General features: G+C 45.2%; 1 protein-coding gene across 4 annotated transcripts; it reads left to right on the forward strand.

The window, feature by feature from the left end:
- The first annotated feature begins 8,712 nt into the window (after nt 1–8,712).
- Nucleotides 8,713–14,168, forward strand: ZFAND2A (zinc finger AN1-type containing 2A). 4 transcript variants are annotated; one of them, XR_012641113.1, is made up of 7 exons: nt 8,713–8,865; nt 9,286–9,387; nt 11,016–11,110; nt 12,141–12,272; nt 12,894–13,045; nt 13,432–13,646; nt 14,096–14,168. XR_012641113.1 is itself a non-coding variant. In XM_074964584.1 (7 exons), the coding sequence occupies exons 2-6, from the start codon at nt 9,330–9,332 to the stop codon at nt 13,628–13,630; spliced, it is 498 nt and encodes a 165-aa protein (XP_074820685.1). In that variant the 5' UTR covers nt 8,713–8,865; nt 9,286–9,329; the 3' UTR covers nt 13,631–13,646; nt 14,096–14,161. The 4 variants fall into 4 exon arrangements, 3 of the variants coding, with proteins under 3 accessions (XP_074820685.1, XP_074820686.1, XP_074820687.1); XM_074964584.1 differs by having other exon boundaries at nt 13,570–13,646; nt 14,096–14,161; XM_074964585.1 differs by lacking the exon at nt 14,096–14,168 and having other exon boundaries at nt 13,432–13,828.
- Nucleotides 14,169–14,556: the final 388 nt, after the last annotated feature.

The following is a 14,556-nucleotide window of genomic DNA, read 5'->3' on the forward strand; positions in this document are numbered from 1 at the left end:
TAAAATTAAGTTTAAAAAGCCCCAGACAGAATTACAAGCAGAAAAAAGAAACAATATGATCAGAGGTCAGTAACTCCACCTTATGGAGGCAAATAGCAGCTGGAGTTAAGTATTTATGCAAATGCTGCTTAAAGGTAGCAATGGCTTCATCTCAGTGATAAACAAACAGGGGGGTTGTTCCAAAGGAGTGCAAAGCAGAACTGTGATTAGCAGCAGCCTTAGCTCAGAAACTATGAGTAAGAGCAATACCAAGGACACGGCTATATTGTTACCTATTTGAATAAGCTCCTGGGAGTTTTGACTGATTGAAGCCTTAGGTTATGTTTCCCAACGTGGGGTGCGGCCTAGTCCAGGGGGACAGAGAGCAGAGATGGGAAGCATTGGCAGTTAGGGAAAACGGCATGACCCTGGACCACGCTGGAACAGCAGGGGGCACCTCTTTGAAAGCCCCCGCACAGCAGTCCATTGTGCAACCAGCTGCAGGAAGAGCTCACACAGAAAGTGATGCGGGATCAGGCAGCATCCTACTGGCCCAAACTTTCTTTCTGTGATAACTATTTTCTTATGGCCCCATCCCAGCAGCGTCTCAGGGCATCCCAAACAATAACTCTCTCTCTGTCTTCCTTCACAGCCTGTCAGATAAATAGCATGAAGAGCTCTGAGTAGCTCAAAAGCTTGTCTCGCTCACCAGCAGAAGTTGGTTCAATAAAAAATATTACCTCACCCACCTTGTCTCTCAGGTAAATGACATGACCGGTTTGTGATCTGTTGGTTGTGCTGTTTGCTGGGCATGAAGAACTAACTGAGGGAAAGCTAAGTGGAAGAGATGAGTTTTGCATTTAGTTCTGAATCTGGCGAGGTTCATGTTCACCTTACCTCCTGCAGCAGAGAATTCATGGTCTATGCCCAACTCCAGCCAGAGTTCTGTCATTGACCTCATGAGGCCTCCCCACTCCACTTTGGTGGTTGACAGTTTGATTGTTCTATTGAAACGTTGTGGGAGGGCATGGCAGCTCAGGTACAGGCAATCTTGGTTAGTGAGGGCAAGTCCTATGGAGGACTTTAAATATCAGGACAGAGTCTTGGAACTGGGCTCCGTATTCAAAGGGGAGCCAGTGCAGAATGCAGAACAAGAAAAGATGTGCTCCTGGTGTCCTGTGTTGCTCAGCAGACAGGCTGTTGTGATCTGTACTATTGGAGTTTTCTCAGGACATGTGGCTTCATTCCTAGATTTGAGATGCAATAATTAAGCCTGGAGGTAACAACTGCATAGATCACTATGGCCAGGTCTGAGTCTAATAGAATGGGGGCAGTCATCCACCCAGGCACTGATGGAAATAGGTGTTTTTTGCCATTATGGCTATTTATGCAACCAGTAGAAACAAGGAGTTAATCCAACCAATTTAAAAATCTCCGAGTGGATGTCCTTCAGAGAGAGGATAGTTAAGGAGGAGGCAGGATCTCTGAAGAGCTTTCCCTTTCCTGTTATGTTTCAGAGTAGTAGCTGTGTTAGTCTGGGGTGTTAGTCTGTATCAGCAAAAACGACAAGGAGTCCTTGTGGCACCTTAGAGACTAACACATTCATTTGGGCATAAACTTTTGTAGTGCTAACAAGGCCAATGCAATCAAGGTGGCCCATTTCCAACAGTTGGGCCACCTTGATTGCATTGGCCTCGTCAGCACTACAAAAGTAATTTTCCCTCCCTTGGTATTCACCCCTTCTTGTCAACTGTTGAGAATAGACCACTTCCATGTTAATTGAATTGGCTCATTAGCACTGACCCCACACTTGGTAAGGCAACTCCCATCTTTACATGTGCTATAATATATATATTCTGCTTACTGTATTTTTCACTCCATGCATCTGATGAAGTGGGTTTTAGCCCACGAAATCTTATGCCCAAATAAATGTGTTAGTCTCTAAGGTGCCACAAAGACCCCCCATTGTTTTTCCTTTCTTGCTAGTATCACACCCATCTCACCTAGGTTTAGCTTCAGTCGGTTGCTCCCCATCCATGTATTTGTGTCTGCTGGGCATTGACAACACTGAGATTGTGCTGTTTTGGTCTGATGTGACTGAGCTGTAGATCTTGGTATTTTCTATATATTGCTGGCACCTTAGTATTTGTTGTCTCACTAGCTCCCTCAGCAGAAGATGGGGGAGAGGTGTGAGCTTTGTGGGAGTCTACAGGTAGATGACCTGGAGGTAGAAAAGCAGTTGTTCCTAAGTTTGAGAGGTGGGACTCGAGCCTTTTCAGGGTTTTCCCATTCACCCCTACAGCCTCTTGGAGGCAGGATAGCAGTGCTTGGTTATCTGTCAAAGGCCACAGAGAAATCCACTACGATCTTCCAGTGGCATTCAGGTAAGCTGGGGAGAGTGCTTTTGTCTGACCTCACCCAGGCATTCTCCACAGCTAACCAGCACAGAGCTTTGTGAGTGGGGGAATCGAGTAGGGGAGCAATCACAGGGGAAAAGACCAAAAAACCCATCTCAGAAAAGGAATGGAGCAAAGCAGGAGGGAAAGATAGAAGGAGGCAGGGAGAGAGTGGTGTGGCAAGGGACCCTATTCACCAATTCTCTGCTAGTGGCAAACATGAACAAAATTGTCCGGGAACTACTGGGGACAACAAGATCAGGCTCCCTCTTTGCAACTCAAGTTACGTAACGTTCAATGCCTGGCCATTGGCTGTCATGGCAATGATATCTCCCCCAGCCTTCAGCAAGTTAGTTACACATGTCTTTCCTCTCATAAATCCATGTTGGCTCTCCCTAATCAAATTCTGCTTCTCAAGCAATTTCCCTTGCTAAATCCTTCCAAATCATTTCTAACCCTTCCCATCCCTTTGCAGTTAAGCTGGAGGGCCTATAATCACATGCTGCATTGTGTGATCCTTTTCTGAATAATGCCGGGTTCGGCACTTTCCTCCAGTTCTCAGCAGCCTAACCTGTCAGGAAAGAACTTCTAAAAATATCACTTAAGACCTCAGCTAATTTCTAATCCTCATTTCTCTTAAGATGCCTGGCTGTACTGTATAAGTTTTGAGACTTGGGATTTACAGCCTTCCTTAAGAGTATCTAATCTTTGCATAACCATTTCCATTGTTATCTGTACACTAACTCCTCCCCTATCATACCACACAACATGATCCCTGTCTTAGGCGGCTCTCCAGACTGCATAACAACATAAGCCAAATAACTGCATAAGATGTTGGCCTCTTCCTCACAGCCTAGCTCCAGTTCCCTCTCTTTAGTTAACCTTCTGTCAGGAACAATTTTTGGTCTGATCCTATGAAGTTCTGAGTGCTCCCAGGAGGTGAGAGTTAGCTTGTAAGATCTTCAGGGCATGTGCTTTTCTTTGCTCTGCAATTTACCTAGCACATTGTTTGAGTGCTCTATAAATAATATAATAGGACCTGAAGCCCCAGAACCTTACATGATTGGGCCTTTTATTACTTTTCCTATATGACTACTCTTCGCCATTTACTATTCTTTCTGCTCCTCTGACAACTGTAACAACCAACCCTCATCAGAAGAATGAGCAAGGATAGCGAAAACCTAAGTAGCAAAGAATTCTGTGGCACCTTATAGACTAACAGACATATTGGAGCACAAGCTTTCATGGGTGAATACGCACTTCGTTGGACGCATGTGGTGGTAACCTTCAGAAGAATCCATTTCAAAGGTGCACTGGACTATACTAGAGAGGGGCAAAGAACCCCAAGTTATTACCTCAGCAGACAAAGGAACTGAGCACTTTGGACTTTGTGGGAGATCCTGACCAGAGAAGTGGTCAGACATCTTGCTGCAAACTACCTTGAACAAAGGCTGTAGATTGTTTAGTTAAGTTTTAGCCTTTAGACAGCATTTTTTCACTTGTATTTACTTGTAACCACTTCTAACTCTATCCTATATACTTGAACTCACTTAAAATCCTATCTCCTTTTGCTAATAAACTTGTTTTACTTTTAATCTAAACTAACGCAGTGCTGTGTGGGTGTAAAGAGAATGTTAACTCCAGTTAATGTGGCAATCTGCTGGGTATTGTATCTTTAAAGGAACAAATGAATCTTAATATCTCTCTGATGGTCCAGGAGAGGGCTGAGCATTGCAGATGACATAGTTTTGGGAAAATTCAGGATGGGGTGGTATTTGGGTCATCTGGCCAGGTGTAACCAAGGTCAGAGTGTGGCAGCAATGTAATAAGCAATCAGAGTTGCTGAGGCAGACCTGCCTAACACTGTCTTTCTCTCTCTCTCTCTCTCAGTGCTTGCTTTTATGCTGGCTGGAAGAATCCAGGCAAGGGAACTACACTAGCAGAGCATTTGGAGGCATTCAGGGTTACAGGGCAGGAAGTGACACAACCCCTTACTGGCCTGGATTGCACCCCCAGAATGTGAGAGTGCATCAATGACAACTAACATGTTGCATCAAGAGGAGAAACAGCTCACACTTGAGCACTAAATGTCCAAGAAACAACAAATACTCATGAGCCACTGCAGCTGAGGACAGAAAAAAGCTGTCTGAAGAATGTCTGTGGAGACTTTGAAAAGAATATTGGGCTTGATCATGTAGTTTCTGCATAGGTAAAACTGTTTCTGATGGGGCGAGGCCCATTTGGATCAGTTTGACCTAAGTCACTGGAGATACCAGTCCCAACCACCATGCTCTGGAGCAAAACCTGCATGTAGCTCAACTTGCTCCAAAATATATAAACTGGGCATAGATGAGTGTAGAAAGCAACATCACAACCCTGTCACCAGAAATGGAATTATTTGGCACCTGATTGCCTGGAGGTGAATGCTATCTATAGTCCCAGCACTATTCCAGTGCCCCTGAGATGTGATGTCTTAGGTGGCTGCCTATCATATCACTGTCCGACTCTTGGATACATTATACTCTAGGGATTGTATCCTGAACTGTGCCATTGAGTGGTGTGTGACACTACATAAATCACTTACCCTCTCTTGTGCCTCAGTTCCTCATCTGTAATATGATCTCATTTCTGTTATGTATCATGGTAAAAATCAAGGGTCTTTCCGTTACTCTTGCTATCCAAACACAGCTGTTTTATATGATCACTGACATTTGTAGAAAATGCCACAAAGTAACAAAGCACTGCAAAAATGTAACTTCCTGCTTTTGGGAAGAGACTCCTGCTTTTAGCTACAATCTCTCATGTTCCCAGCTTCCACAAGGAGTTTCTCAGTTTTATCCTATTACAGGTACTCCTGACACTACGGTGTTCACCCAGATTTGTGCTGCCTACCACCTCATCCAAACTTTGAGTCAGTTAGGGAGACAGTGGAAGTCAAGATCAGCACTTTGGTCATTTGCCTTCTTGGCAGCTTCAGTTAAGGACGGCTGTACCACCCCTCATGCTGTTACTGTTGTAAATGAAGGAGAAATCAGGGGTTGCCCTTAGTGGGGCAGGAGAGAAACTGCAGGGGGTGCTGGCATTGCAATAATTTTGTTGAAGAGGGAAGGGACATACAGTGACCACTCTTCCCCACCACAATTTCAGAAAATGTCCTGTTTTGAAGATCTTCACCCCTGCTGTGCATGGAAGTCACCTGTTTGAGGTTAGTTCATACACACTTCCAGGGAAGTACATGTCTGGCTAATTCTTCTTGGTCTTCTGGCATCTTCTGGCTTTCAGTATGACCAGCATTTCTGATGAATCAGATTGGAACCTATACCAAAACAGTGGCTGACTGACAGTGCAACCTAATTTCAGGCAGAGAGACAGTATTTTCAGGAGAGAGCTCTAGCATTGGCTTGTCTTATCTGCCCATGGTGTAAATGAGAGAGAGATTTATGTGAGCATGATATAACAGCATTATGGAGTCACATGATCACCACATGCTGTTTTCACTGTGCACACAGCACAAATCAGCCTTAGTCATGTTCATCCAAAACACCATATGCCTTCCTCCAGCTCATTAAATGAGCACCTGACTCCCTGATCCCATGATCACACTCTACACACGCAACTCCTAATACTATATGGGAAAGTCAGGTATTTATTATGGGGTTACCTAGAGAACAGTATCAGAGACACAGTAGTAATTTGCATTTCTAGACTCTTATTTTACAAACATTAGTTAATTAATAATCCTCAACATCCACTGGGAGGTAAGTATTATTATCCATGCTTGAATGGTAAGGAAAGTAAGGTACTGGGAGGGAAAGACCAGACATTTCAAAAGTAGATCTTGAGTTTTGGGTGCCTACAGTTTTTGGGTGGGTGTCCAACTCGAGCACTCACAGCTTTTATTAACTTACAAAACCATGCTCTCAAGTGTCCCTTGCCTCTGTTCACCATAAGCTGGTAATGAGTAACACGGGATGGATCACTTGATGATTACCTGCTCTCTTCATTCCCTCTGAAGCACCTGGCAGTGGCCACTCTTGGAAAACAGGATACTGGGCTACATGGACCATTGGTCTGACCTAGTATGGCTGTTTTTATGTTCAGTTGGGCATCCAAAAACAGAGGTCTCTGTTGAAAATTTTGATACAGAAGACTTGCCCAAGGCCAGAAAGGGAGTTAGCAGAAGAGCTGGAAATAGAAGCCCAGTCAGCATTCTGTCCTCACTGCTAAAGAACACTGCCTCTACCTGGGTGTATGAAACTGGTTTACTTTAGAGCCGTGGGATCCCTTGGATTGAATATTGCCATCTAAATGGATGGTGTAGCAATGTAAGGGTATGTCTACACTGGCAAGTTTCTGCGCCACAAGTTATACCACTATTTTTAAACCGCTGGAATTAAACCACTGTTGTGTGTCCACACTGTGCTCCTTGTGACACTGGAGCACACCCACATGAGCAGCTCTTGCAACGGCAAAGAGAGCAATGTGCTGTGGTAGCGATCCCACCGTGCGCCTGGCCGCAGGGTGCTTTGGGAAGGATTTGCAATGCCTCATGGGGTAGGCACAACGTCACATGATGCAGGTTTCCCAATCCCATTGTTCCAAGGGCATCCTCCTACATTGCCAGCTGCTTTTCAACTGAAGTGGGGAGGGAGAGTCTGTGTGTGTATGGAGCGGGGGACAGAGACAGTGTGTTTTGGGGGACAGAGAGCGTGTCAGCATGCTGTCTTGTAACTTCAGACAGCGACAGGAAGCAACCAGTCCTGAGGCAGAGGAAGGGGGAAACCCCAACATCAGCCCCCACCTCCCTCCCTGGGCTCTGCATAGCAATGTCTCTCTCTCTCACACACAGGCACCCGCCTCTGTGTTCAACAGCACAAGAATTCCACATTAATGGTTTGCTTTTTGTCCCGGAGCAGATCAGCACAGCACCCAAGGACTGTCAGAAACAGTGCTTTGAAAGGGGAGGGGCGCATGTCTCCAGGGCAGCCAAGTTCAAAACAATGAGCAGAGCGGCCACTTGAGGCATTATGGGACAGCTCCAGAGGCCAATTACAGTGCAGAAAGCAATCAAGTGTCAACACTGGCAACAGAGCGCTGGAGCCTCTGTGCAAATAGCCTTACGACTCTCGTCAGGGTGGGTTTTTTTGCAGTGCTGGAACTGAGGAGTTTCGGCACACAAACTGACTTGGCAGTGTGTACACGTCTGCAGTTTGAGCGCAAAAAGCTGCTTTTACTGCACGGAAACTTGCCAGTGTAGACAAGCCCTAAGTCTTGGTTGGAATGCCTCAATTATTGAGAATTGTAAGCACAAACCCCAGGAAGATTGTGTCACACCTACATAGTTAGGGGCAGATAAATTGAGTCCCACGTAGGCCTGTCAGTAGGTCTCTTGGATGAACCCTTATGTTAGATGACCATTGTTTCAGACAGGCAACATTCTGCATTCCAGTGTTGTACAGCATTATGTTTATGTACATTTGGAGCTATATACAAATACTACAGGACAAATAGCTAAGTTCCTGTCTGCACGGCATGGATGTTGCCTATCTCCTGACACTACATGGAGTTTGCCTGGTGTCCCCTGCCTTGCTACAGAACACGATGTTTAGATCTCTACAGCAGTGCTAAATGGAGAGCAAACAGCAAAGAATAGAAAAAAGAAGACAGCACGATTTTTGTTTTATTAAAGACTAGTATTTAGGGCTTCCTAGATTCCAGGCCTCCACTCTTGCTTGTACCCACCCCTCAGTGATCTAATCCCCAATGGGCTGAGAGGACTCTGCTCCTATCTAATCCTTCTCAGGGCTGTGGGGATCCTGCCCCTACCTGATACCCACCCCAGCACTGTGGGGACCCTGATCTATTCCCCCAAGGGCTGTGGGGATCCTGCCCCTACCCGATACCCACCCCAGCGCTGCGGGGATCCTGATGTACTCCCCCATGAGCTGTGGGGATCCTGCCTCACCCCATACCCGCCCCAAGCGCCGTGGGGACCCTGATCTACTCCCCCATAGCCTGCAAGGATCCTGCCCCGGCGCTGCGGGGACCCGGACCTACTCCCCCATGGCCTGCGGGGATCCTGCCCCGGCGCTGCGGGGACCCGGATCTACTCCCCCATGGCCTGCGGGGGACCTGCCGCTGCCCGATACCCGCCTTGGGGCGCCGGGGCGTTGTCTAGTCCAGGCTCTTCTAGAACACACAGTCCCGCACTGTCATCGTCCCTCCCCCTCGGGAGCCCCGCAAGGCCCCACCGCCCTCTGACTCAGCACAGTTGAAGGCCACTGATTGGCCGCGTGCTGACTTAGCGCTGTAGAACGCGCCAACGGCGAACCGTGATTGCTCCGGGGTGCCGATGTCGTCATGAGCCGCACGCGCCAGGCATGACTCGGCCAAGATGGGATCGGCCGAGCGGAGCGTGACTCAGCGGGAGGGCTGAGGGATAAAAGGCCCGGCGAGGGGGAGGCTGGTGGTGGACTCGCGGCAGCGTGAGGTGAGTGCAGCCTCGCCTCGCCGTTTCTGGGCGAGCGGACTCACCCCCTGGAGCGGGCCGGGCCCGTCCCGGGCGCAGACGGGGCGCGGCTCAGTCGCGCTGCCCGCTCGCCCTTCGGAGCCGGTGATCCGTCCGCGCCGAGCGGAGTCCGGCTCCCTTCCCGGCGGGTCTCTCCCCCTGCTCGGCGGAGATGGCGTCTTGGCCTTCCCCACTGGCGTGGCTCGTGACCTGTTGCCGGCTGCCTGGTGCTAGCCTCCCCCATGGTTGTCAGAGCTCGCGCTGGCTGATCCCTTCCTCCGGCCCAATCTAAAGATCGCTCCTACAAAATGCTTTGATTAGCGGGGGGGGTGAGGTGCATCTGGCTTTTTTTTATTGATACTGCAATAAACTAACCCCCCCCCCCCAACTTCATTTTTGAAGGTGACTGGTGAAGTGGTCAAGGAGCTTGAAGCATCTGCTGGCCTATGATGGAGTTTCCGGACTTGGGCGAGCATTGTTCAGAAAAAACTTGCAAACAGCTGGGTAAGAAGCACTTTGACTGCAATTACTGGGTTAAAAAGAAAAGGAGTACTAATGGCACCTTAGAGACTAACCAATTTATTTGTGAGCTGTAGCTCACGAAAGCTTATGCTCAAATAAATTGGTTAGTCTCTAAGGTGCCACAAGTCCTCCTTTTCTTTTTGTGGATACAGACTAACACGGCTGCTACTCTGAGACCTGAACTACTGGGATAGTTAGTTTACTACATCCTGTTATCTGCTCTAGTCCTGTTGGTAGCTTTTCATGAACCAAATTAACTGTCAGACAAGGGGTACTCTAGAAGTTAAGGTGATTTACTGAATGAAAGTCCAGGTCTGGTTCTGGCTAGCAGTGGTGCACTGACATAAGATCAGCTGAACCCATAAATACCAAAAGGCTGTGTGCCTCAAATCCTCTTGGGGAACCTGACTTGAGTTATGAGATGGAGACTCCTGACTTAGAGAACAGGAGTGGAGTGAATTTGTTTTCACTGCCAGGACCAGAGAAGCGTGACTAGACTATCTTGTCCTATTAAAATGTACCCATCAGTACTCTGAGAATACTTGCTTAGCTAAACAAGGTATGCAATACTAATGTTGCTTACCCACAAACTAATACTCCCAGCACCTCCTTGGGAACAACCGGAACCAAATACTGCAACGCTGTCCCGAAGCAGAGAAACTTGAGATCAGAAAAGCCTGTCTATCCCAAGGCCTTCATATCTGAGGACTGTTAAACCTGTCACATCTGATCTCTATACTAGTAGTACAGGAAGAGAGTCTTTGTTTTGGACAAGACTTGAAATGAGCTGACAGAGCAGTACAGATCTTGGAGAAGAGAGGCACTAAACAAGCAAGTAGTTCTACTCTGTAGAAACTGTCCTACACTAAACTATTGCAGATATCTGCATCTGAGATGTCTAGATTTGCAGCCAGAACTGAAATAAACCTCCAACCATCAGTGAAACCCTCGAATCCAGAGAAGCACCTCAGGCTGTGGACTCTGGCAAGACAGGTAGACAGTATGCCTGTCAAAATATCTGGATTCCTTGTTGTAATGCATTGAGTCTCCTGTTACTATGTCTAGATCAGCTATTAATTATGAGGATATCCCAAGAATGGTTGCAGATGCTACACTTCTATAAGCTGTCTCAGCTATTCACTCTTAACAGCTGGGAGACTTCTGTGTTTGGGTATAATAAAGTGAGCTAAAGCAAATCTGCTGTGACTTTAGGCCTAGGAGAGTACTTGGTGCCTCTGACTAATATGCCCCCAGAACTATTAGCAGCTGCTGTTGAGCAAGGACCTAGGGCAGTCTGTCTTATTGTATTGATGGTTTAGCATGTCTTGCAAGTAACTTGTAGATTAAAAGGCAGAAGTGAGGCTACCCTAGCACTTTCAAATTGAGAAAAGCGTGTCTACTCACTGTAGGCCATTCCAAGATGTATATTTTAGTGAGCAAAACTAGTTCCTTGTAAAGGTGTCCTGGATTCTGAGTAACCAGACACCTGCTTTCATGTTGCCTACTTAATGCATGAAGAATTTACTCACAATGTTTAGTAACACTTTAAAAGGTAAATGTCTGTCTTCCATATTTAGGACTTGCAGGCATATAATGTTTGTTTCTTACAGATTTCCTTCCTTTAAAATGTGATGCATGTAAGGAAGTTTTCTGTAAAGATCACATCACATACGACACACACAAATGTACCTCTTCATATAAGAAGGTAAGTGTCTAACAGTAATTCCAAATGCTTGCACTTAAGGAATTCTCTAGCTGTGATGAAAGCCAACTTTGAAGCCTGATTAGGAGTTTCTTGTAGTCTGCTTTGCTGGGTCTTCTGCTTGCAGTAGACTTGTTTAGCTTACAACTGAAATTAAAAGTTAAAACAGTAAATTTCTCTAAGCTGCAGCAAATCTGATTGCATCCTGCACTTAAATTGGGGTCCCATAAAGAGTGCAGAGACAGTGCTGTACATCTTCAGCAATGCAGTGGCTATCAGTTGAGAGTTCAGTAAGGTTTCTCCAAATCTTAACTTGATAAAAATATGGCAGTGACCGTGAAACTACAGAAAAGCAAATGACTCCATACTTGATGGATGGAAAGTCTGATTAGCAATAACACTGGTCTAGAATATGGGTCTGTATGAGAACTGGAATTTGGGTTATCAAGAAAGTTCTCATGTTTGTGTTCTAGCAATACAGAATTACTGGCCAGAATAAGTACAGTCTTATTTGAAATAAACACTTCAGCTTATCTAGGTCCAGAATCTGACTTAACAACAAAAGTCATCTAATGTAGTTAACAAATGTGCTGTTCTTGTGCAGCAGTCTTCAAACTCTGGTCACCTGTATCTCTTGCTGCAGTTGCTTGTGGTTCTAGAACCATAGTTGTACACCATACCTGGAAATTCAACAAAAGAACTTACACAGTTGGGGCTAGGGAAGAAACCAAATCAACAAGGAAAGTGTACTCAAGATTTGAAAATTGCATGATCTAAAAGCAAACTAGATGGGACTTACTTGCTAGCCAGCTAGCAAGTAACTACAATGATGTTACATGGACTTCCTGTAGTAACTGGAAATGCAGAATCCAGCACTGCTGAAGTGGATGTGCTGTAAGTTCTGAAGAGGAACTTGGTATAGGAACGGAACGTCACTCAGTTCAGAATATTTCTTTCCCTTCAAAGGAAAGGGATGGAAATCTGAGTTGGGTCTTGCTTTCAGTCCCATTTCTAATAACTTCACTGTCTTCAGGATGTGCAGGTTCCAGTATGTCCTTTATGTAACACTCCCATCCCAGTGAGAAGAGGAGAGATGCCAGACATTGTAGTTGGAGCACACATGGACAGGGACTGCAAATATGATCCTACTCAGCAGAAACAGAGGGTAAGGAAACTCGCTTTGAAATCTAAATTGATGCTTATAGAGACAAGCCACCTAACTGCATAACAGTATGATACAGGCAGCAGCAATGCAAGCTCACTTACCTACTAGGCCTCAAGCTTCCTCTGGAAGACTCCTAGAAGAGATCCCCAAACTCACTTAAATTCTTTGCCTGACTGTACTGATCAAGATACGAGCAGTAGTCCAATTAGTGGGTAGAGAACAATTTATACTGCAGACCAGTAAACAGTGATTCAGTGTAGTCATCAGCCTTTCCTGACCAATTGGGTTTGAACTGGTGACCAAACTAAAGGCTTTCAGTACCCAAACAATTAGTACCTCTGACTTCAGCAAGCGCTAATTAGTACTATTGCCAAGACCAGAAACTGTCACTCTTGCTCTGCACTATGGTTATATTTTGCCCAGTAAGCAGTATAGAATATTTAACTCTGTTCCAACTCCTTGAATTCAATCTTCTTTTTCCCCCCTCAAACTGCTCTCTAAATTTCAGGTAAATCTAATTTAGAGGCCTGGATGCCATCTTGGTCCAATTAGAAAATTTGTCAGTAATGTGAAGTACTTGCTGCTTGAGCTAAAACAACTGTCCTGGACTACATTTTTTAGATTTTCACAAACAAGTGCTTAAAAGAAGGTTGCAAAAGGAAAGAGATGATGAAGCTTGTTTGTAACCAATGCCATGGAAACTTCTGTATAAAACATCGGCATCCTCTGGATCATGACTGCAAAGTGGGAGGTCGCCCTATCTCCAAAGCAGGGTAAGGATGTTAAATTTCATAGTACAGGAAACAGGCTGAGGTAGGAAAGCAATTGCCTGAGCAAGGGGGAGACCGTACCATTACCTCTGCAACTTGCATCTAAATGAGTTCTCAAATATTATCTCTGGGAGGACAGTTGGTGAGCTGTCTCACTGAAGTATTTGGCTCCTTAAGCCCTTGTGTTCTCAAATGGCTCACAGAATTTAGTCCTACATTTGGAAGGAAAGGGATGACTGACTTTTCTAGTGGTGAGCCGTTTGTATCAGACTAACTTCTACTGAATTTCTGACTTCTCTAAGGCACCAATTCTCTTAGTATCCAAGTGTTACTGTAGGAAACAGAGTATAAACTTGAGCCTTTCTAATGGAGTAACATGTCTCTTCTAGGCACAGCTACCTTCCTTGCTCCATGCAGTAGTATTCTAGAGCAGTTGGGTGACCAGTTCTGCACAAATCTGGAAGTGGATGGATGTGTGATTGGTGGTGGAATAAACAGATGTTCAGCATGGTTCTATTTCCTTGTAGATATGCAGCTATAATGAGAGCATCTGAATCAAACTTCAGGATCAAACAAAATGTCCTCTAACTTATCTTCACAACAGGTATAAACTGAAGAGTGGTTATGAGATTAGCAAAACAAGGTGACCTAAAACAGAGCCTTGTGTCTACAGAATGTAAAATTGCCATTGGCACTTCTTCCTTAAAACTTTATTATAGTTGCCAGTTACATCTGAGCAATGCCAGGCGTGTAAAAGAGGGGCATAAACGGTCCAAGACATGGCTGTTTTGTCACTGTGGCAATTCATCTTTGCATAGTGTGTAAATGTGCAGTCAAATTGCTACTTAATACAATGACCTAGTAGCTGAGTCAGTCCAGCACTTGACATGGTCAAGATGTAAGAACTCATTATTGGGTGACTAATGTCATTAGTTCAGCCATCGGACTATTTCAACACTTAAATAATTATTCAAACCTTCCTGGTTAGGGTTGATCACTGCAGGACTCTAGCCTAAATCTGTAATTTAATAATTTCAATCTGTTCTCTTTCAGATGCTGATGAGCTGAGGCAGTCCTAATGGCTGGATTAAATTCTCCTTTAAACTAATGTAAATGTATTGCCTAAAGGTTGTGCATATTTTTCTACAGTACAAATAAAATTAGTTATCTAATCTCTCAGCTTCCAATAAGTTGCTATGTCCTTTTGTAAAGGACAGTAATGTGTTCTCTGTATTTGGAATACCTCAGTCCTAAGAGAATAGCTAGCATTTTCTCCTTGTAAAACCAAACAGCAAGGAAACTGAGGAAGAAGGAAACCTCTGTATGCCTATAGCAGAAGGATACACTAAAGTAACAACTAATACCACACCTCCAACCCTGGGCTATTGCAATATACATCTGAAATCCATTTGGAAACAAGCTGTAGTGACTAAGCAGTTTATAGTGTGAACATGTCACCTGATTCATCTGTATTAGCTGTAAGGTGCAGTTTAAAGTAACTCCAGCTGTGAAGT

This window comes from Natator depressus, chromosome 10, assembly GCF_965152275.1.
Source record: "Natator depressus isolate rNatDep1 chromosome 10, rNatDep2.hap1, whole genome shotgun sequence".
Lineage (NCBI taxonomy): Eukaryota > Metazoa > Chordata > Testudines > Cheloniidae > Natator > Natator depressus.

Bases quoted from the DNA above. Each gene is read 5' to 3' on its own strand.
- ZFAND2A (XM_074964584.1), top strand. From the start codon at position 9,330: ATGATGGAGTTTCCGGACTTGGGCGAGCATTGTTCAGAAAAAACTTGC. The intron at 9,388-11,015 runs GTAAGAAGCACT...TGTTTCTTACAG, and splicing joins AAAAACTTGCAAACAGCTGG to ATTTCCTTCCTTTAAAATGT. The intron at 11,111-12,140 runs GTAAGTGTCTAA...CACTGTCTTCAG, and splicing joins GTACCTCTTCATATAAGAAG to GATGTGCAGGTTCCAGTATG.